At 41.1% G+C, this 24,961-nt stretch overlaps 1 protein-coding gene across 1 annotated transcript in view; it reads right to left on the minus strand.

The window, feature by feature from the left end:
* Positions 1-507: 507 nt before the first annotated feature.
* GPM6A (glycoprotein M6A) overlaps positions 508-24,961 on the minus strand; it is a 45,050-nt gene continuing 20,596 nt past the window's right edge. Inside the window, exons 3-6 of the mRNA XM_080831008.1 lie at positions 12,041-12,194; positions 5,552-5,628; positions 4,946-5,011; positions 508-1,267 (exon numbers count right to left, since the gene is read on the minus strand). Of these exons, the coding sequence (XP_080687134.1) occupies positions 1,115-1,267; positions 4,946-5,011; positions 5,552-5,628; positions 12,041-12,194 (450 nt within the window). The 3' untranslated portion in view covers positions 508-1,114. The remainder of the gene's footprint in view (positions 1,268-4,945; positions 5,012-5,551; positions 5,629-12,040; positions 12,195-24,961) is intronic.

A 24,961-nucleotide genomic window follows, 5' to 3' on the forward strand; every position in this document is an offset into this window, starting at 1 on the left:
CTGACCACACTTTAAAAAACACTACAGGTAAACCAACATAGATTGGAAGGCTGCAAGCAAAGCTATTATATTAATGGAAGCCTTTTCAAATATATCATACACATTGGAGGGATAGTTTACAGAGGTGCAATCCGTTAAAATCTTTTAAAGTAGGTAAAACAACTTCTGAGGGTTTACTGTGCTTATTTCTTAATATACCACCTTCGCAAAGGTAATTAATATTCCACATTAGCATATTAAAAGTTCCAATCCAGCCGCTGCTTAAATCACAAAGAGATCACTCTTCAAGAGTTCACAGTATTTCCATTAACATTGTCTCTATACTAAGCTTTAAAAGGTAAGTCTGGTGTCACAATCTTAAGAAGGCTACTAGCCATGCATTAGCATCACTGTTTCTACGTGCTCACAACATAAACATGAGTAATCAGAGAGAAATACCTTTTAAGTACATCAAGAAAAAAAATACAATGTTAACAAAGATAAGAAGCACTTCTTTTTTTTTTTTTTAACCTACTCTTACAAATTTAGAAATTGCACCTTAGATCGATGAAAACATGAACCAGGGCCCGTACTAACGTGGCCGCTGATCTCCAGACGGGATTTCCAGATTTTGAGAAGAGTCGTTAACGATACCATCTCTGTCTCTTGTTCATAATGTACAATGGTCCCTTTGAAGGTTACCTGTAGTTAAACTAGTTACCGAAATCAAAACTAAAAAGTATAAAAAGCTATTTTTCTTTTCAAAACATAAGAAATAATGCAAAAGGTGTTCTGTATTAACACATGGGAAGCGGTTAAAAAAATCAAATAAATGTCTGCATCTGACAATGTTAGTATCTCCAATCTGACAGCACTATTAATGAGTTTGAGAAATTTTAAAAAAGGAAAAGGCTGGATAGGAGCTTGTAGAAGAGATCTGATCACACCAATTTAACCAATTAGGAAATGAAGTGCTAAACAGCAAGGAATGGTGTTCGGGTGATTCCTAAGTCACCCTACGCATCATCGTTGATGAGAAGCACTTCCATTTTAGTTCTCCAAAGGTTGGGTGGTTGGATGGCCCTTCGTCAAACACCAATGCATCTGAATGGCGGGAGGGGCAGGAAGGACTTATTTATGTGTATGCGTTGAGCCGCTCTTTGGAGCGAGTGGAGTGGATGTCGTGAAGCTCCTGTTCCTCCTTCGACTTGATGTCCTCGTATTTCTGCATCCGGCAGGCGTCTTTCACGTAAGCCCAGTTGGCAGACAGAACCATAAGGTAGTGAACCTGATCAAAGACAGAAATAATTTACACTGGAAGGCTGTTCAGCGTCTTCATTACACCTTGCTATCAGGAAAGAAATGTTCACGTTATATGCTTATAGGATGTGTGCACTCATAAGACGGAATCAGAACTTCTGCGGGAACAGGAACAATAAAAATCTGTTATTCCTTCTCACGTCTCCGACTACATGACAGTGGCTTCTCAGCTCCCTTTCTTTCAGAACCTCGCTCTCTCCTTCTTTTTCACGTCTGGAGTAGCCAAGATTGATTCTTAATCTTTATGTGATGTTCCCTGTTCATTTTGCCCTCACTTACCCACACCAACATACTATACACCTCATGATCGTGTATTTGTGCTTTTCCGTCCATAACAGAAAATGGTCTCTTACACTGTTTGAGTCTAAACAACTTAGAATTAATGGGAGGTTATGTTATTGCCTGGAGTGCAGCAGAAAGAGGGATCATGAAGACCTCAAAATAAATCTGCAGATTTAATTGTCAAGTTAATTTTCCATGAGCTGAATTTTGCAGTTTCCTTTAGACTGCAAACCACAGGAGAGCAAATATTGTGCCATATGGATTCTGTAGGTTTGCATACATTCACAACAGCCAGAAGAGTGCATGCTTACAAGGAAGCTTCTGATCTATCTCGAGTAACATAGTTACTCAAGTAATGAAGTTCCTGTTTGGACTTGAAAGCACTCAGCTATGAGATCACTTGTTTGTTTTTCTCCCTTTACCTCATTCCTAGTCCATAGAGAGAGATAAAGCAGTTTTCCAAATGATGGCTTTTGATGGGTGAATATGAAAGGGAAACTACATTGTTAATTATTTACTTGATCTGAGTTTTAAAGGGTGGGCAATATTTTTGTCCATAATTTAGTAAAATAGAACACTAACAACTTGATTAGCCAAGAGTACACTGCAAGACAGGAGGTGGAATGGTTTTAGAAAAGGACAGATAGACATCATGAACACAAAGTCAATTCTAAATGGAGACTGCTGTGATATGTTAAGGTAGTCAACAGGCAGTAAGAAAAAAAAAGACAATTTTGACACGGCAATATGGGAAAAGATGCAGACCAATAAGAATACCAGTAAGAACTTTCAGAATGTTCTGTTTCCTCTGAAATTCTGCATTTTGTGTAGTGGAAATCGTAAGCCACAGGCAAGCAAGAGCTGTGAGCTGTACTCTTGTTGTCTGTCACTTCCATGGTGAAGGCTTCATCACCACATCCATGAGGACTGAACAGAGGCTACAGACATGACCAAGTTCACATGGGACCGTACTGCATTGCTCGGAAGATATCAAGTGCTGTGGAGAGTGTTTGGCAAGTAGTGGATACTCAAAATACGTTTCACACGAATGAATATATTTTGAGATGTATAAAAACCTTCCTTTTAAAGCCTGAAAATATATAACCCCTAAATTATTACTAAATATGTCTGAGTGAAACACTGAAAAGAGCTTCAGCGTCTTTCTAGTTCAGAAATAGGCACTTTCCAGTAGTGCTGACATTTCCTCTGGCCTTAGGGGACACCAGCTGCCAGGCTCTGACTGTCTCTCGGCAGGTGGACAGCGGTCCCCAGAACCTGGCACAAAGCCAAGAAGACCCCTTTTGTCAGCGTCTACAGAACTTTCTAACGCCTTCGAAAAATCGAATGGAGTAGATTACATTAGTCTTAGCACAAATTCTTACCATCTTTGCCTTAAATTGCAGATGACGTTTTAAATATTTTGGTAGAGAAGGATTCATCTCAATTTTCTCATCTCTAATACGGAAGTAATGATGGTAGTGTACTTCGAGTGCTGAAGGAGTTGGGGATGAGGTTAATGACAGTGGCTATATTATGACTGTTGAATGTATTTGTGTGCTTTCAACAGAGCAAGGCTTAAAGAAATTATGAGCAAATAACAGTACTACTGGAACTAATATTAGTACCAGGAGCAGAAGCAATAACTATTGTTATATTCGCCCTGTCTCCTAAAATCGTAACCACTGTCAGAGCTAATGAGTGGGAAATACCAATGTATATCAGTAGTTAGATGTTATTTATTTCTTAAGGAATTTATGCTATGCATTTATTTAGATAGCCAAAAGGATGCTCGTACTTAAGAATAATATTCTAAACTCTTATAGCTTGAAATAAAATTTATTTGTAACTTAGTATCTGAGTTTATGCAAAGCACAGATTCCTTAAGAAATACAGAGCATCTGAATTTCTATTATCTTAAGATCTTTTTGATAATAGAATCATTTCAGAGTAAGCATTTCTGGGGACATTTAGGTATATTATTCATTTACACAAGTACTTTTTACTAATGTATGCCTAACGGTACGCATTTTTATAGCTTTACACACACACACACGTAGCGAATGCGAACACATGCTTTATCACACACCTCTCTCTTCACAAAAAGTGCTTTGATAGACCTCTTATACACAATAGTCTGTTGCCCGAACAAACACACACAAGTCCCTAACAATTACCCATCGCACGGGAATGTGTGTATGAACAGATGTTTCCTCTTGTCTCACGGCCGGACTGGATCCTGCTTGGGACCACGAGAGCTTGGACTATCAGTGCCCAGAACATGTCCTGCTTCTCCAGGGTGAATCTTAGCACCTGATTTTAGGCTGAGACTATAAAGCCCTTGCTTATTGTCTTAATTGTGACCCCTCCAATTAATTAGCCACCATGATCTTATTAAGCTCCTCATTCTGAAATAAAATTCCTATGTAGAGGCTTATATGCTGTATCTGAAATGCTGAGCAATGAGCATGATACTAAATTAACAAAATATCTGAAAACTCAGACAGTGTATTGGCACCATAAGGGAAGGAATTAAATAAACCCAAATTAATTCATCATCTTTGCATACTGAATTGGCTGTATTTGTGAGGTTACTGGGAACATTCTAGAGCTCTCTACTACTTTACTTTTGTATCATTACTTTGTATACTACGATGCAAAAATAAGGACCGGCAGACGCTTGGCTGCGAAAACTATTACTGATGCTCTGAGTGTTTGTCCGCTGTTGGTCTCTGGACGTCCAGGAGCAAACTGTACCAAGGAAGAGACAGAATCTGGAACACTGTAGATTCTCAAAACTCAGTAAAAGCCTGACTTAAAAAACGTGCTCTTAGCATTTCTGAACAAATGTAGATATCAAAGAAATAACAGGAAACTATTGATATCTGTGTTAAGAAGAATAAATCAATCTCTTTTCCGTAAGTGACTCCATATGGCTTTTTTATGTCCTTAAATCAGGAGGAGAAAAGGAAGTTAAGGGACTGATTAGATTACCTAGAATATTACACTGATACAGACCTATATGGTCCAGAGACGATCTGTTATGTTAACAGGGACCTAATATCTGCGACACAGATGAATAGACTTATTTCTGTTAATGTTACTGATATGACTGAGTATTCTAATCCTTAAACTGCTTCCCAAATATTACCTCTAATGTACAATAATACTTTTTCAGGTTAAGCTTTGTTTTTCACTTACTTATTTGCCCACTGTTCCCTGGTCCCCCTACCACCCCTTTTTTTACTGATATTAAAATAAATAGAATTCCTATGGACTTCAGGATTGGAGATAAAAGCTCATCTCAACAAATAAATCGCTTTGTCCTTCAAATCAAAAAACCAAGCCCCAGAGCGCAAGGTCTTACCATAGCAATAACCGCGGCCCCAGCCCCGGCAAGTGCCACAATGAACAAGTGGAAAGTCATGTTCAGCTGCAAAGGAAACCACAGAGAATCAAAACAGGCATCGAGTTACAAGCAGAAGAGAGATCCGGACCGCTGCCGCCTCATGCATAAGAACTACGTACATCTTTAACAAAAGTGCACTTAGGATACATCCTTAGCTCAATCTGAAAATGTTACAGTATCTTTTCTCCTGCAAATTATTTAAGTCTTTGCAACTGCATCATTTTACTATACTTTTACTACAAAGATGAGATCGTCATTAGTAACGATGGTCTTCAGTAATATTTTAACTATTTAAGGCTACATTATCTTTTTAAAACATAATGGTAACATGTTCAACTTTTGTGAACATGATAGTTTCTAGAAAGTATGTATTTGTCATAATTTTTATTGAAATAGAGCATCTCATTCGTATTTATTCTCCAGTCCCCCTGCATAACATCACTGTAAGTAAAATTGCTCCTTAGGTGAAAAGGGGAAAATTCAATAGAGATTTAATTACGTCTTTTTCAACTACCAAAATGAAGCTAAAATTCGGACAACAGAAACAGCTTTAAAAACATTTACCTCAGTGGACTCACACATCCTCAGGAAATTCTCAGAGACGGTGCAAATTTTCTTTTCCTCTCCAATTGTCACAATCCCTACATGTAGAAAATTATAGCTTAGTTTATAAGTGTTTTCAAGAGCCCAGAGGGAGAAAAAGAATCTTATACTGATAAAAACTAAGCAAGTTCCATTTTATGCGACAGTATAATGAAAACATTCTCAGCTTTTATAGCTAGATAATAAGTATAACCAGGATTATGAATGGAAGATCAAAACTATTTAGCCCTCAGGGCGCCTGGGTGGCTCAGTGGGTTAAAGCCTCTGCCTTCGGCTCAGGTCATGATCTCAGGGTCCTGGGATCGAGCCCCGCATCGGGCTCTCTGCTCAGTGGGGAGCCTGCTTCCCCCCTTCTCTCTCTGCCTGCCTCTCTGCCTACTTGTGATCTCTGTCTATCAAATAAATAAATAAAATCTTAAAAAAAAAAAAACCATTTAGCCCTCAAGCAATTTACAACATTTTCGATCTGAATTCAACCGGACCCAGCCACGGGAACCTCCGGATTCGATCGCAGCCAGCTGGGTGGCTTGGTCCGTTAATGCAATGGTGCAGCCATCACAATTACTCTGATAACTATGTCCCAGACTATGCTGAAGTGTGGGTCCAAATTCATTCCGCTGGTACAAAGCTTCTGTTAGTCTATAAAAGCATATCACCCAAAGGAGTGATTTCTCTCTGCTAATATTGAAAAGAGTGTTATCAGTAGGAAAAAAATGTTAAAAAACCCTGTAATTTCGCTCACATTCTCCCTTCTTCCAGTTGGCTTACAGACCAACGGCATCAGAATCACCTGGGGAATGTTCAAAAATGTGCATTTCTGTACCCCACCACAGCACTGTGAAATCAGAAACCAGAGTGTTTACCAGGAGAACTGCATCCTTAACAAGCACATCGGTGCTACATTGCCACGGATCTCATTTTACAGAAAAGCGATACGGGTTAGCCTTGAAGGGGCCTTGAATTTTGTTTTGAGAACTACTGAAGCATTAAACATATACACATAAAGGGGAAAAAAACCCCACAAGTTCAGGATGAACTATTCCCTAAGCTTTTAGCACTACTGTCTCTTTATTTAATGTTAATATGTGTATCTCTTCACATCTTCTGGCTTTGGGGTACACGGTCAGCTCTCACTCTCGATGGAGATGCTGCCATTCTGCCCTTACCACAGTCTGTGCAATTATTTCTGTTTCAAAACGTAATCTACTTGCGGTCCATCGAATGCAGACATGCTTCTCTGGGACCTTTCTTTTCTGCCAAGATGACATGGGGTGGGGGAGGATAAGACGCCCTTAAGATGCGTCTCATAAACCATCATCATCGAGAGAGTTTCCCAGTAAAGGCCATGCTTCTGCAGGCTGCTCCACTACAGACGTCATTCGTACGTCGCGCTGTGCACACACCTCCCCACCTATGTCTTTGCTGACCTTTGCAGCCAAACTCCAAAGCATTAACTACGTACGCTGTCTGCCATTCCCTTCTTTTCCTTTCTACTTAAACTTTTTCCACCTTTCCAGTCAGATTCTGCCTCAACCCTCCATGGAAATCAGCCATGACCACCACATAAATAAAATCAAAGATAAACTCTCCGCTCTTCTCCTGAGTGACTGGCAGGGCTGGAGGCAGCGGCTGATTCCCTCTCCTTCATGCTCGTCTTCATTACATCCCCAAATCTATAGATTCTTGGTTTGTTTTTGTTTTTAAAGATTTTATTTATTTATTTGACAGAGAGATCACAAGTAGGCAGAGAGGCAGGCAGAGAGGGAGGAGGAAGCAGGCTCCATGCCGAGCAGAGAGCCCGATGTGGGGCTCGATCCCAGGACCCTGGGATCATGACCTGGGCAGAAGGCAGAGGCTTTAACCCACTGAGCCACCGAGGCACCCCTACAGATTCTTGTTTTTAGGTTTTGATTCTCACAGGTCCCCTCTCCAGGACCTCGTTCACGGGAGCTCCCAGTGTGCACACCTGTCATCTTTGTCCCCTGCGGATCTCACTGAGTCTCAGAGCTCACTACAAATTATCAACAGCCCCTCAATCCGTTCAGCCAGCCGTGTGCCTCCCTCCCGAAATCAAGACTCATAGACCCTATTTCTTACCCTTGACAACTCTGTTTAGATTCCTAATAAGTCTCTACAACATCTTCAAAAGTGAACTCTGGTCTCCTTTGCCTGCCTCCCTCCCAAGCAAGCTCTTGTAGGCTTCCCGGCTCATGTGACAGCAAGTCAGTCTTCCCAGTGGTCCTGGTGACAACTACATTCCTCCTTCAATCCTCTTTTTCTCTCAAACCCACATGCCCATCTATCTAGACCTTCTGCAGCCCCAATCTTCAAAGTACAGTCAGCACCAGACCACTTCTCTCCACTTCTCTGGCCACTAACCCACCTGAGCCTCCCTCTGTCGCCTCAGGGCTATGACAAGAGTGCTAACTGGTTTCCCTCCTTCTCCTCTTGGGACAATCCCTTCTCTATATGGCAGCCAGAGCGATTCTTCCACAAGGTAAGGGAGATACTGCTTCTCTTTGGCCCAAACCCGCAAATATCCTCTACTCCCTTCAGAATAAAAGTCTCTAAATGGATGACGTCCTACCACGCACTCAGCACGACGTTCCATGACTCTCAGACTCCATCCCAATCCATCCCTCATGTTTGCTCATTCTGCTTCGGCCACACTGGCCTCTCTGGGGTTTTCTGAAGATGCCAGGCATGGAGCTGCTTTGGTAACTTTGCCTGGATCTTCCCTCCACTATGAATATTCCCGTGACCCTCATATCCATCCAATAATGGCTCTTCAGTTAAATCTTCCTCCACCACCTTTAAAATACTGTAACCCAGCCCTTCCACTCAGCCTCCAGTAATCCTGACATAAAACGCATCTGTATATAAGACATCGGTGATACAGATACCATATATCACAAACAGACATACTGCAAGTTAATTATCGTCTGTCAATCCACGTCTGCATCACAGGAAACTATGAACATGAGAAGGTGTCCATAAGCTATGTTGCCATGCAAACCCCAAACCTTGATTATTTGGATTCGTGGGTCTCTGTCAATGAAGGGCCAAACTGGCCTAACCCCCAAGAAGCAAACTTTCAGATTTACTCATTTTTCTAAATAGTGAGTATATTTACGCATATTTATTGCACTCAGTGTAGAAGAGTCCTCCACTGAAATATACACAATGACATTTCCGCTTTCTTAAAAACAAGCAACAAGTTAGGATCGTACAAGGGAAGCAGCAGGAATGCACGGCAAGGAGGGCAAACTGTACGAATTTCATGTGTCAGAGGTGCAGCCGTGAGCTTTCTCTATAGCTTGTTGCGATTGCTTTTTAATGTCCCTTAAGCTGGTTAAACTGAAGTAATATATTTCTGGCTTTCTAAGAATTGGTTGTGTCCGAACTAGGAAAAACTTGCACCCTGTGCACAGTTCCTATTACTTTCCTCGTCAAGGCAATAAAAAGCCTCTTGGAGGTTTCTGGGTGGTCGAAGCACCACTGCTCGGGGCATAAACCCTTAGGGAGGAAACTGCAAGCCAGAGGTGGACGTAGGCAGAAGGAGGAAGTGTAATGACACTACGAACCCTTATAGGGTGTTAGGAAATTAACTCCCTACTTGGAAATATAAATGCTGAATTTCCAAATAATTTGCCATTTACATGACTAATCTTAAAGATGAGAGAATCCCTGAAGCATCCTTTTCCAGCTCCTCTATTCTACACTGTCCTAGGCTCCTTGCCCATTTTGTCTGTCCTCAAAGTGAGGCATCTCTCTGAGTAAAATGTGCATTTCTTCTGAGGTCACCTCTCTCTGGCCTCTTCTCTTCTGCCTCTTCCACTCTTCAGGGCCCCTGTGATTACACGAGGCCCACCTGGATCATCCAGGGTAATTGCCCCATTTTTACATCAGTTGATTAGTAACCTTAATTCCATTGGTAACCTAATTCCCCTTGGACAGGTAGCCTAACGTAGGAATGCCTATGCAGGGGAATGGACTAGACAAGAAAAATGTAGCCAAGATTTGACCAAATAAATTCTTGAATTATTTAACAGAAGTGAATATGGTTCACTGATTAGCAATGACACGTGGCTAAACACACAAAAGCCTTCCTATTTATAGCATACATATCTAGTTTCTATATTAACATAGAATGTCCTTTTGAACAGAGTAGACTAAAGTCAAAAACGCCGTTGACTGATAGCTTCAACGCTGTCCTCTGTTCCATCTTGTGCAAACAATGCAATGTTCCTACGTCACAGGTGTCTTCTCTAGAAAAAGCTTGATGGGCCAGATCCATGATCTAAGTGTTTGTCAAATTTTCATTTATCTTACTTTTTTGACATGGAGATTTTTGTCTTTCAAAATTGAGCAGTGCTGACACATAACGGAAGCTAAATAAATATTTGTTTAAATGAAATTTTACTGAGAAGGGCTGTATGGAAATCAGATAAAAGCAGGCTGCTCCTGCTACAATGTGTGGATACGCTGGACGAGAGGGAGGGCTGGTTAGAAGGCTAAAGGAGCCCCACCCAGAGTCCACCTGCTCTGGACCAGTCTCTCCCTATGGTTGAGGGAGTTTCGCTGAATCACTGGGTTTTAACAAAGCACAGTTTTAAATTCTGGATCTAGATGATATTATTGGTGTGTGTGGTGGGGAGGATCAGTTTTAACATTTTCTGACAAAAATTTACTAAGACAAACCCTTCATACATTCAATGTCATTAAATTGCTGTGCCTATCATCGAAGGACAACAGAAATAATTTAGAAAGCATTAAAAAATTAAAATTGCTAGTCAAATTATTTCATGACTCATTTTGAAATATGGCAAACCATAATGGGACAAAGCATCTTCACGTTCCCCGACTGTGTGAGCTGCATAACGGCTGTGCTCGCCATCAGATCGGTAGGACGTGGACGGATTTATCACATGCAGGGGAATGAACAGGGACATGCAAGCAGGGACGAAGCAGACATCCCAGCTGTTATGTGACCAGAGTTCCCATGATGCAGTTCAAAGACCTTGATCGCCTAAGAGCAAAGACACCATCTAGATGTAATGAGGCAACTTTGCAAAATAAGGGAAATCACTTTATAGCATGTTCTTCTCTACCCAATCACTGTTTTGATGATGTTAGTAAACGTTTGTATTGATCATTATCCAGACCTGGGGGGGAGTGTCCTTTTCTACGCCCATGCCCCTCGATAAATTGACTGTGCCTGTACGTCCAGGATTCTTATTGGGGACATATAATCTGGAAGGCAAATAAATGTCATGCAGGCAGTAGATTCGTATCAAGGGCAAACAGAAAAAATTAGTATGTGATGTAAAGTGTTGCATGACGTCTGAAAAGTGCCCTCTTGTCCACATCACGGAGAAAAGTTAAATGAGAATAAATCTGGGTAACTATGTTGTAAACGGTGCTAAGGTTCAATGGGCGTCTTTAATCCCAGTCATCGTTTATACCTATTATAAGTGTGTCCCATACAATATGGGGACAGGCTGTACTAAAAAAGTGCTTGTTTATCTGAAATTGGAACTTCACTAGGTGACCTGTATTTTAGCTGACAACCATGTCTGAGAGACCAGTCACCTCTCTTCCAATTCCCACTTTTCAGATCAGCGGAACAGGAGGAAGACACGGAGAGGGGGAGGGACTGAAGTCAGAGCCATGTTTTCCAAACTGCTGTTCCCTCATGACCTCCAACAGCTGTTGCCGACGCCTTCCCTTCCTGTGCGTATGGGGGACATGATTCCAGTACTGAAACCTCTCCAGGGGAACAGCTGCCCATATTCCCTCTGTGGTCCTCTCACCAAGAACTTCATCCTCACCAAAGAGGATAATAATAGTGTCCACCATACAGAACCGTTGTAAGCATCAAACAAGTCAACATGGACAAGACAATCAGAATCGGGTTGGTGTATCACAAGCCCACAGTGAGCCCTAAACAAAAGTAACCAAAGAGGGCTATCGATTGGTTTAATATTCTCGGATTCCATTCTTATAAAATGCTAAGCTTTTCTGCCTTATTTTGGAAGTCAGTGAAGTACATACTTCTTAGGCGATCTTCACGCCAGACTTCACAAATCGTATAGCTTGTCATGGGAGAATAGAGTAGATACGAGCATCATAGCAAGTCTGGACAAGCACAAAGGAGTGGGGACACAGACATCACAATTTCATATTGCCGATTCCGGGAAATCCAACCTGATAGTCTGTTCAAACACACACGTGCACAGATTCTTGCTGTGAGACCAACCTCCAGTCATTCTTCAATTCCTACGTATTTAAATCTTAAAAAGCATGTCTTAAAGGTGAAAACTCTGATACGTTTCTCAAGTATCCATTTCTCATCAAGTCATGATGGTTCCAACGCCACCGGCAGTATTTCAGAGGCAGTCACTGAGGTCAAACAGCACGAGGCCTTGCTTTAGTTCGAGGTCTACCTACCAAACTGACGAAGGTCCAAGCAGAGATTGGCTCCCTCCACTAAGGTGGTATTTCGGCAAATGGTCCACAGATTGAAATACATGTAGACGGGCAGAGAGGTGAAAGCCGTGACCCCCAGCCAGGCCAGCATGAAAAGGTACGTCAGCATAATAAACTGCAACAGAGAAAAAGTTGAGAGAGAAAACACGTCATCTATTGGATAGGAAGAATTTTGCGACTAAATCACAAAATCCAGTTTGAGGTGTTAAGTGTCCTCGTGCTCAGCACGTGATCGTGACACTGCGGGAAGTACACCGGGAGGCTGGGAGATGCTTATGAACATGGGTTATTCCAGCAGGAAGAAGCTGCTGGAAACCCTCCTCGCGGCAGAGGCGCCGGCAACAAAGGAAGAAAGAACCCACTGGCATCGTAATGTCCGTTTCACTCACGTATTTGTCTCAAAAATCTCACCTCACTTCTTCTCCTCCTTCTTCTTTCTTTAGACTTTAGAAAACAGTAACTGGTATATTTACAGGGGATTCTGCAAAGGTCGAATTTTGTCAATAAATTTATGTTACAACTAAATGAACCCCGTTCGTACCATAAACATGGAAGCTACGCAGTCAGGTTTACAGGTAATATTGTAAGGGTGGTAATTCTCAAGTCAGTTTAGTATTAATGATAAAAGTGTGTACTTCTCCTTTTCAGTGATTTCTATAAACTTTTAACTCTGAAGTCTTCTTTCAAGAAGATTGATTTTATTTTTGCTATAGAAACATAGTTAAATGTAATTTTAAGTTTGAAAATAAAGGTGGTTTTTTTTTTGCTTGTTTCAGAGATATTTTTAGTATTTATAAAATGAAGAAAAAGGCTGTTTATGTGTCCAGCTACAACTGAATAAGAGACTTCGTTTCAGCATAGGTTGAGCGGATTTTTAGCTCAAGCATGACTTAGATGCTGAATAAAAAGACAGATGCATGCATTGGTAGAGAGATGAAGAGCTGGTAAAACACGGATGTATTCATGTCGCTTCGCATTCCTTATCAACATGTCATCTACATATAATCCATGTCATCTACATATAAAATTGTCTCCATAAATACACACCTTGAATGGCCTAAGCTAACACTTGCACTAACAACTGTATTTTAGAGGTAACTGAGAAAGAACAGGTGTAGTCACAATGCCCTGAGGTTTAAGTGCAGGCTTGAATGCACCTGTTGATGCAAGATGATTATATTTCTCAATGCAAGTAATGTGTCACTGGATTCATTAGCATATTTCCCACGATCATAGGAATAATTTATTATATGAAGTGTCCTCATAGGTAAACACCAACCGGAAACAGAATGATAGGCAGAGAGCCTCACGGGAATTGCCCCACTATTCTGTACCATGGCATTTTTTAATTTAATGTAATTTTTAATTTAAATTCAATTTAATTAATATATAATGTATTACTAGTTACAGAGGTAGAATTAGTGATTCATCAGTGTGTACAACACCCAGTGCTCATTACAACACGTGCCTTCCTAATGCCCCATCCTTGCACCCGCCTCACCTCCAGCAACCCTCAGTTTGTTTCCTAGAGTTAAGAGTCTCTTACAGTTTGTCCCCCTCTCTGTTTTCATCTTATTTTTCCTTCCCTTACCCTATGTCACATGGCATTAACGAATCATACTCATATATCACAGACCAAAATCAAGATAATCCCTGAAAAGTAGCTAAAGAAGAAAGTCACTACTGTAGGAATTGTTCTGCTACAATATCTGGTTCTTGTCATTTGAATCCTGCATCTGTGAGGGAGACTACAGCCTTCTTGGCCATCACTCACGTCCCTTCCTGCAGGATTAGCAAGTCATCTTCCAGCAAATCACAGAAAACATGAAAGAAGAAAAAAGCCAGGAGAGAGTTTTTAGAACTACATTCTTACCCACTCTTCAATGGTTGATTCAGATGTTGATTTGTTCTTTCAATCCACAAATACTAGGTTAGCCACCAGCGTGCATTAGTTCGTGCTCTATGCCTGGTGCTGCATGGGTGGGGAACTCAGTTTTCGGACTGCAAGGAACTCCCCGCTTGGTGGGCCTCATACTCCTACAGCGAGTCACCCTCCCAGGTAACTCATGTAGCAGTATGCTGTCTCACCTTCAGCCTCGTTGTTCATGATTATATTTGTACATGTCCCCCAAACGGACACAATTTTACTTCCCTTTCTCCCAACCCAACTACCCTTAACTGTATCTGCAGATCAAAACTGGAAGTTGGAAAGAGATGCGTTCTGTTGGCATATGCTTTTCTGCGTGTCCCCGACAATGATCTGAATTTGCGTCCTGAGAGAGATCCACTCCAAATTTTATAACTCCTCCTTCCCTCTTTATCTTTGTACACAGCGCATTTTGAGTTTGTGCACATTACAGTATGACTTGTTTTAAAAGTGGCATCTTCTGAAAGATTTCCTATTGATTGTGCTGTATTTACATAATCAGACTCAGACCATGGGATGACCAGCACACGTGAACATAAGTATAAGGGTGAAATTGTATTTTTTAAGATTTATTTATTTATTTGAGAGAGAGAGAAAGCACGCATGTGAGCTAGTGGTCAGAGGGGCCGGGGAGGAGGGAGAGAGAATCTGAAGCAGACTCCACGGTCAGCATGGAGCCCAACATGTGGTTCAATCCCACGACTGCAAGATCATGACCTGAGCTGAAACCAAGAGTTGGATGCTCAACCGACTGGGCCACCCAGGTGCCCCTGAAATTGTATTTTTAATCCTTTGAACATAGTCTATTAGCTCATACAGCAGTAGGATTCTTTTTGAAAGTGTCTGAATCGTAGTCTTTGTACACCAAAAGCTAAGTTTCTACAGACACCTAGTTCCCTTCTGGGTTTCAAAGGTACCTTCTAGAAGAAGACTTTGGAAGAGAAACAGAGGAGTATATTCAGGCTTAACTTGAACACCTCAGGTCACATTTTCAAAAGGATAATACAGAATAAAATAAATACACGGAATGAAACTAAATCTCTTATTCAACTCAAATAAACTAAATCTCTTATTCAACTCAATTAATTCCTTTGGTGATGCGTTACAGAGAGACTTTATGGTTTCAGTGAAATCTCCAACAAGTGAAACTCAGTAATTCTCACACTTTAGAAAGATGACAAACTTGGTGTCAATGTGATGTTAGAGCTTGTGCATCTTTATTAAAGTTGTGTTCTGATTAATACAGAAAATTACTGGAAGTAAGGGTAGTAGGGAATTTATAAAACAAAGAAGAAAAGGGCCAAGATAAAGTCAATGAGACTTGAGATCAAGCCTGTCTCCTATAATCTGGCAAGTGTCATAGGATTTCAGATACACAGAACATAATTAAACACACACTTTTTAATAACACTGCTTCATCTCCTCCCAAATCTGACTTCCTGTGAGTCTCTACTCTTCACCACTACTGGTTGGAGAGTCTGGAGAGCCAGCATCTGTCCTGGCAATGTCCTTAAACTGAGATCTGGCAGACATATTTACAAATTTTTGTCCAAGATGAAACAAAGCCTGGTCTAAAAATGTAGGAAAATAAAACCTGTTAAATATTAACTTCTTTAAATCACCGAAGGAACTGGAGGAAATGTCTTTTTTTTTTTTAAGATTTTATTTATTTATTTGACAGAGAAAGACATAGTGAGAGGGAACACAAGCAGGGAGCATGGGAAAGGGAGAAGCAGGCCTCCCACTGAGCAGGGAGCCTGATGCGGGGCTCGATCCCAGGACCCTGGAATAATGACCTGAGCCGAAGGCAGGTGTCCAACAACTGAGCTATCTAGGTTCCCCCAAGGAAATGTCCTTTAATGGCCATTTACTCTTTTAATAGAACTATCAAAGTTTATATCACTTTTAGAATTTTTTTTTGTCTTGCTCAACAAATACTTCATGAGGGCCTAAGATGTGTAAAGGTATGTCTGAGGATTTCATTCAGAGAAAGCAAGAAACACGTCCCCCTTGTTTTTCTCATTAGAGAAAGTACAAATATTCCATGTGGAAATCTAGACAGTATCTGGTCTTAAAACACACTTGATTGCCGATGGTAAACATTTTGTGTGACTCTACCAGAGAGAAAGGGAAGTATTTCTTGGGTAACCTTTATTCTCCTCTTTTCTGGAATTGGAATGAAGCAAGTCAGCAGAGGAAGCTCCCTGGGCAGTGTGGCTGCCGGCTCGGAAATCCTCTGCTGTCATGGCCTGATGCACCCACCCTAGGTGAGAGAGGTCTGCTAAACCTCCAGGCATCGATTAGCATGCTCCCCGCACCAGCGCCCACTCACTTCTAACACTGCTCATCTGTAGGAGCTGATGAAACTCATTTTCCATTCTTGGCCACTTCCCAGCCTTCGCCTCTATTCTGTAAGTGGGTAGAGACTGACCACTTGATAATCAAGCACCAACATGCCACTCACAGTGTCCCTAACCTAAATGTCACATTTATTTAGCAATAAAGGGGGATTTATAGCACATTGATTAAAGGCCCAGGCTTTGGAGCTGGATGGAGTCTGGCTGCTCGTTATGCTGCTGTGTCTGCCTTTGTAAGATGAGAATACCTGCTAAATTGCTCTTATGTGATTTAGTGAGGCTGGAAGGAAGTAGCACATAAAAGTCATTTAGCACAGAACTGGGCTAGTAAGAAGCACAGACAAAATATTAGCTATTTTTATGCAAGACAGCAGTATTGTGATTACCGCCACGCCTATAAAAATATATGCTTTGGCTGAATGATAGGACTATACAGAATAAGGGAATTAGATTTCATTTCACGTGTGGAGAAAGTAAAAAGAAGTTCTTGAGTCTGGGAAAGTTATTCAAGGCAGGCTCCCACTCAAGAGGAGAAAGGCTCTAGAAAGTTTGGAAACCACCCCAAAACTGAAGAAATCTTGTTACTGGAACTCCTTGGAGGAAAAAAAAAAGCCCTCTTTATTAACATTTTCATTATTTGCAATTGTAGATCCAAGGCTAATTTATAGTCTCAAGAACAACGAACATGATACGGCAGCTTGAAGCACACTGCTTTGGACGGCTAAAAGCCACTCGGAAGTCCCTGGGAGGGCAATCAGCATGCCTTTGGCTACATCCTCTCTATCTTGGTTTTCTTTCTGTCCCGGGGGATTTCTCAAAAGCTTCTTTTGAAGGTGCTGTTCACTGTCGAATGGGACCTATAATTCAATAGGTTTAGATTCAAAGTAGACTGAACACTTTGGACTCTGTGACTGCTGCTACTTTATGGGGCGACAGAAGGCGCAACTTTGGAAACCACTGCAGGGACTCACACTTGCTTTCCTCGGCAAGCTGCAGTGCCCGAGCCAATTAACAGAGCTCAGTGCTAACAGAGGAACTCTTTGCTGCGAGAAAGTATTTTCATGACTATTAATTTATATGTTTTATTCTAAAAAAAGGCACAAAAGACCTTACTTTTGAATTTTGAGCGCAAACCTGTTACATTTCAGGGAACAGAAGTTCGTGGTCACGAAAGTATCCAAATTAAACAAGCTATAAATACAATTCTCTCTTCCTATGTAATGTTTTATCCTGGGATCTGATAATTACTCAAATTGAAGAATTATTCCAAATGATCAAGTGTAGGGGTGCCTGGGTGGCTCAATCGGTTAAGCATCTGCCTTCAGCTCAGGTCATGATCTCGGGGTCCTGGGAGCGGCCCTGAACTAGGCTCCCTGCTCAGCAGAAAGTCTGCTTCTCTCTCTCTCTCTGACCCTCTTACCCGCTTGTGCTCTCTCTCTCTCTGTCTCAAATAAACTAAAAAAAAAAAAAAAAGAAGAAGAAGAAAAAAGATCAAGCGTAATACTAGGTAACAAAAAAAAGTATGTAATAAAATATTTCATAATTATCATGTTTATATCTAGCTTTTCATTGCTGGTACTGTGACAGATACATATTCTGTCATCTGAGCATTCATAATAAATAATATATAATTATAATTGTTATAAATAATATGTAATAATAAGTAGTTAATAATAATAAGTTACTTTTCTTTTTAACTGAGGAATAATGGACAGATAACAGTACATTAGTTTCAGGTGTATGACCTAGTGATTCGATATTTACCTACACTGTGAAATGATCACCACAATCAGTAAGTCTGGGTAACATGTCACCGTAACACGTCACAAAATTTTCTTCTTGTGATGAGAACTTTTAAGACCTACTCTCTTAGCAACTTTAAAATATGCAATCCCATGTCCTGAGCTATAGTCACCAGGCAGACAGAAATAGCTCAGAGCCCAGATGCACCGTGACGAAACGGCAGACCAGTAGACATTAGTTGAGAGCACAGCCTCTGATAGTGTTTTTCAACCCTGGCCACACAGGGGGAGCATCTGGCAGCTGTGAGAGAGAGCGATACTCAGGTCTGCCCATGCACACTGCATCTACATCTATGTATTTTTAAATGCTTATTTATGTATTTAAGAGACAGAGAAAGGGAGAGAAAGCAAGTGTGGGGAGGGGCCGAGGGAGAGAAGCTTCCAGCAGACTCCCCGCTGAGCACAGAGCCTGATGCGGGGCTTGATCCCACAACCCAGGAGATCACGATGTGAGCTGAAATCAAGAGCTGGATGCTTAAGCAGCTGAGCCACCCAGGTGCCCCTGAGTCTACCTCTAGTTTTAAAAACCTCTGCAGGCAATTCTAACGGGCATCCAGTGTGAAGAACCACTGCGCTCCTGGGATCAGTAAAGCTCTCGGGGGTACACAGGGCGTCAGGACTTCGCTGACAGTCATCTTTAGGCTCCTCAGGGGACCGCGCCTGAAGTAAGAAAAGGTGAAGTCGGGATGATTTGCCAGAAATTTATGCCAGTGTCAGCCAAACGCATGGAGGCACGAGGCGTTGGATATGAACCAAATTTCTAAACCAGGGCTTCTCAAATTCAGCACCATGGAAAGCCGGCAAATTCCTTGTTATGGGCCTGTTCTGCGCACGACTGCAGGCCACCAGAAGCCGGTGACCAGCCACTGCTTCTCGACATGCTCAGTGAGGAAAACAGCCCCTGGTCGAGAACGACAATCCAAAACAAAACGATACCGAGTAGAAGAAAAGCAGATCGATACCAGGACATGCTATCACCACACATGCAAAATGGAGCAACACTAACAATACTGAACTCAGAAGGCTCCAGAAAGCACGCCCTATAAAGTTTGCTGCAGAAAAAACTTATGTCACTTATTATGTAAACTAGCTTGAAAATATGCAATCATCATCATCTTCTTTGTCATCATTATGGCCCCAAACTACCTAGGCACAAGCAGTGATCAGAAAATTGTTCTGAAAATGATTGGCTACGTGTATAGCAGCTGCGTTCATCATTGCCAAAACCTAGAAGCAATGCAGATGTCCTTGAGTCAGTGAATGGATAAACAGACTGTGGTCCATCCGGACAATGAACCACCACTCGGTACCAAAGGGAAATGAACCATCAGGTCATGCAAAGATGTACAGAGAACCTTAAAACTGCATATTACTAAGTGAAAAAAGCCACTCAGATAAGGCTACCTACTGTATGACATTCTGGAAAAGGTAAATCTATTGAAACAGGAAAATGATCAGCGGTTGCTGGGAGTTGGGGGGATGGGGGATGAACAGTGCAGTGCAGAGGGTTTTTAGTGAGACTAGTCTGTGGGTGCTATAGTGGTGGATACATTTGTCCAGACCCACAGAATGTGCAACACCAAGAGTGAACTAATGTCAATTGCGATCTTCAGGTTCATTGGTTGTGGCAAATGGGTCACTCTGGGATTTTCATAGTGGTGCATATGTGGGAACCAGGGAGATATAGGAAATCTCTGCACTTCCCACTTAATTTTGATGTGAACCTAAAACTGCTCTAAACACCAACATCTATTTTAAAATATGCTAACAGTAATGTTTTCTTCTTTAATAACTTGCATTGGTCTCATTCATTGAACAAATCAAATGTAAACCCTTCAGAACTTAATATACAATCTATTAGGATTTTGCACCTGCCGGATATAACACCTTGGTAACTGCAGTATCCTAAACATTTTGTTCTAATTTTCAGCCTCCAGGTTGCCTGTAGAATGTCCTTCTATCCTTCCAAACCCAAATTAAGGGCCACTTTTACTCATCAGTTCATTAGTAATTGAAATTTCCCGTGTGTCAAGGATGTGCACTGTACAAGGCCTCAGGTACATACTGGTCAACAACACAGTTTAATTAATCCCCTTTTCTCTGTGCAAACACAGTAAGTGTCCCTGTTCATCATTATGCTTCGCATGTGTACAAGTCGCCTGATTATTCTAACTAGACTGGAAAATCCCCAGAGGCAGGGGCATGTTCTGTAGCTTCTCCCATTAGCAGCGCCCAGCATGGCACCTCAGTCTATGTAAGAAATCCTCAAAATAGTCAGTGAAAGAGACTTTACTTTTATTTTTGATTTTTTCATTTTTTTTGGCAGAGGGAGAGGGAGAGAGAGAATCGTAAGCAGACTCCCCAATGAGGAAGGAGCCCCATGTGGGGCTGCATCTCACCACCCTGAGAGCATGACCTGAGCTGAAATCAAGAGTCAGACGCTTAACCGAGTGTGCCCCCCAGATGCCCCAAGATTTTCCTTTTTCAAGCCAAAACAGAATTCAAGTAAAATCAAATAATTTTAAAAATAAAAGCATCACTGGACTAGTTGAATACATTATTTTCCCGCAAATATTACTGCAGAGGACACTTTCTTTTAGTGAATGCTGTTTTAATATCAAGTATATAGCCAATGTGTGAGAAATGGTTTTTTTGACCAAGGATCCCCATATAATAAAGCTAAGTGTCGTAATTCCTCAGTGAACATTTACATTTTTATATCCTTAAGGTACTTAGTTTCCCCACAAAGCAACATAAACTACAGAAGTTAATCTCAAAATGAGAAAAACAGGGAAAGAAACTAAAGTCTCAAAAAATGTGATGAAGCATGTTTTGTCTGAATAATATTACTGATTTAAGGGCAAAGTCATAAAATATATAGCTCTTGCTTTTATCCTAAAAACAAATATAAAAACAAGTATCTTTTGCATCCAGATTATTCCAGCATTGCGGGCACAAAGTTCTTGTTGGAAAAGAGAGGGGTCCACTACCCAAACAATACTTTAAAAGACCAATTGTAATTCATGATGGTTATTTCATCCCTAGCCTAGTGGCCTATTTAAATAACTATTACGTGTATGGAAATACCTGGCACATTAACATCAATGGAACCCATTTAAAAAATAATTTCATTTCCGGTGGCCAGAAGTGTCTTGCATTTAAAAATCTAACATGAGAAGCTCTTACATTTCACAACAGGTACTCTCGTTTTGTCACTGTCATTTTATGAGGCTAACTGAAATTTTCTGTCAACTTGTATGCTCAACATCTGAAAAGAATGAGGTTTATCTTCTTTTTCCCCATAATTGATGTGATACTATCATTAGTATGTGAAAAGGCTGGGATTCGTCTCCTGTCCCACTATTTACAGTTTGGGTCTGAAACCCTGCATGGGAGCTGCTTCGGACACATGTGGCAAATAAAACCCTGGTTCCTTCCTCCACAATGCGGTGCTTTTTAGCACATTATTTCCAGATATTACCACTATGCCCAAGGTGTTTTGTTTTCCCTCATACTGAGAAACCAGTGTGACAGTGTACTGTTACAATCTAAAAAAAAAAAAAAAAGACCTTGCCTTCTCCTGGTTAGCTATAGCCTAGAGAACACGGGCCTTACTGTAGGAACTCTGGCTTGGCAAGTCTTGGATCAAAAATGTTATTTTTTTCTTAAATTTAATTTCAAAAGACACTGCATTTTAGATAGAGACTAGAATGAAGAGTTCCTTGATGACAATTTCACTTAGAAAGTTACCTTAAGACTCCTGACAGGCAGTCATCAAAACAGAAAAGTATCTCACAGTGTGGAGCTCCTCTGTGTTCCACGAAGCATCCTTGTATTGTTAAAAAGAGATAATTCACAACCACGGATAAAAGCAAAGGTCAAAATGAGGGCATCGCTGCAAGGAAGGACTTCTAATCATCGGTGAATGATCTTCCCAAACGTAGAACAGAGAGCGGGCTGATGAGTTACAAAAGACCCTCCCAAACAGGTAATTATTCCATGAAATTAGCCCAAATGCACCATAAAATGACGAGGCAAATCCTGATCAGGAGGGACCAGGAGGTTAAGGACAGGGCTGCGTGCCAGGTAAGTCACTGGTCTTCAAGTGGTGGTTCCCACAGCTGGGAAATGCGAGTGATACAAGCTTCCACTTCACACAGTTGTCTGCGGCCCGACATGTCTAGTATTTCACAAAGCGCATTCTACAGCAACCGGCGCGGACAGCACCAAGCAAACACTTTCCATGATTATTACTGCACTTATTATTAAAACTGGACTATAAACCATGAAAATGAACGATGAGTCATGACATACTGAATAGATTTAAAAGTAATTACAGAGAGTATGTCTTACAGACACGTGTCTGAAATGCTGTGGCCAAAAATATAGACGCATCGGAGGCTAACGGGAAAGGTGTTTAAAAGTAAATAAACAGAAAACATTTTGTCACCTGTACAATGAGATTAACAATAGTTACTGCTTAATTTTGCTGCTTTAAACATTGTATGCAGCATGCTGTTGTGAGCTGAATGTTATTTTTCTTCAAAATTCATGTGATGAAGTCCCAACCCCCAGTACCTCATAATGTGAGTTTATTTGGACACAGGGTTTTTACAGGAGATAAGAAAATTTAAAAATGAGGGCCCTAATCCAATACAACAGGAGTCCCGGAGACAGGGAAGGCTGAGCGCAGACAAGCATTCAGGGAGGACACCATGAGAAGACGAGGGCAATTTTGGGGGTGAGGCTTCTAGAAGCCTGGGACACCAGAGATGACAGCAACATACCACATTCTCCCATGTGGCCTCAGAAGGGACCAACCCTCCCAACACCCTGACCTGGGACTTCTGGCTTCCAGAAATGTGAGACAATAAATTTCCACTGTTGAAGCCATTCATTGTGGTACCTCTGTCACGGCAAGCCCTCGCAAATGAATACACATATTTTCTAAAGTTTTTCTTGTTTTATTTGAGTCTAGAGCTGGTAGATTTATGAAAAACAAATATAGGAATTTCCACAGAGAATAGTACATTTAAGAATTCTATTACTTCAAAACTGTTGGGCTTAAAAATCTAAAGTGTCGGGGCACCTGGGTGGCTCAGTGGGTTAAGCCTCTGCCTTCAGCTCAGGTCATGATCTCAGGGTCCTGGGTCGAGCCCCACATCGGGCTCTCTGCTCAGCGGGGAGCCTGCCTCTCCCCCCTCTCTCTCTGCCTGCCTTTCTGGCTACTTGTGATCTCTCTCTCTCTCTGTCAGATAAATAAATAAAATCTTTTTAAAAAAAAATCTAAAGTGTCGGAACAAGCATAGACAGATTCTGAGATCCATGTTGGTGTCATAATGGTAATTAGGAAATTCTGGGAAATGAGAACACTTAGTGATGACACAATACATACGCCCACATTTCAAAATGTGAGACACTGAATGCCTCCCCAGTTGCAACTGAATAAATATATTTTTGGCTTAATATTTAATGGAGAGGAAATTCAAAGAAAATAAATATTTCTATGGGGCGCCTGGGTGGCTCACTGGGTTAAAGCCTCTGCCTTCGGCTCAGGTCATGATCCCAGAGTCCTGGGATCAAGCCCCACATCAGGCTCTCTGCTCACTGGGAAGCCTGCTTTCTCCTCTCTCTCTCTGCCGGCCTCTCTGCCTACTTGTGATCGCTGTCTGTCAAATAAATAAATACAATCTTAAAGAAAAAAAGATTAAAAAAAAAAGAAATATTTCTATATTCACTAAACTTATTTAGTTCAGGTTTAATGTATCAAATAACATGTGTTGACTCATACTCAGCCTGGTGCCATTTAATATTTAATTTAAGTAAATTTTGTTACTTCAAGTATTTAATAACTTTTCACGTGCTACCCTAATACAAAGGTTAATACTGTGCTTTTATGTTTTATGTGCCTCACATTCAGGGTTTCGAAGGATCGCATTTAAAATTTTGAAATGAACTTGAATTGGTCTTGATATTGTGTGAGAGGAAACCCATAATGCAGATCAAGTTGTGCTTTCAAGAGCATTCATTAAGAAAACAGTGTGGAGATTCCTTAAGAAATTAAAAATAGAGCTTCCCTATGACCCTGCAATTACACTACTGGGTATTTACCCCCCAAATACTGATGTATTGAAAGGAAGGGCCATCTGTACCCCAATGTTCATGGGAGCCATGGCCAAGTCGCCAAACTGTGGGAAGAGCCAAGATGTCCTTCAATGGATGAATGGATAAAGAAGATGTGGTCCATATATACAATGGAGTATTATGCCTCCATCAGAAAGGATGAATACCCAACTTTTGTATCAACATGGACGGGACTGGAGAAGATTACGCTACGTGAAATAAGTCAAGCAGAGAGAGTCAGTTATCATATGGTTTCACTTACTTGTGGAGCATAACAAATAACACGGAGGACATGGGGAGATGGAGAGGAGAAGGGAGTTGGGGGAAATCGGAGGGGGAGGCAAACCATGAGAGACTGTGGACTCTGAGAAACAAACTGAGGGTTTTAGAGGGGAGGGGATGGGAGGATAGGTGAGCCTGGTGGTGGGTATTATGGAGGGCGCGGATTGCATGGAGCACTGGGTGTGGTGCATAAACAATGAATGCTGGAACACTGATAAGAAATAAAATAAAATAAAATGGGGAAAAAAAGAGATTATTGATTAGTATCCTCTCTTCAGTGATAAAATGCTGCTTTAACATTAACTACATTTGTGCTGATGTAGATTCAGTTAGTAACCATTTTACTTTTTAGAAAACGTAGAGAAACAGGGCTGGAATAACAAGTTTCTTT

The sequence above is a fragment of the Martes martes genome (assembly GCF_963455335.1).
Source record: "Martes martes genome assembly, chromosome: 2".
NCBI lineage: Eukaryota > Metazoa > Chordata > Mammalia > Carnivora > Mustelidae > Martes > Martes martes.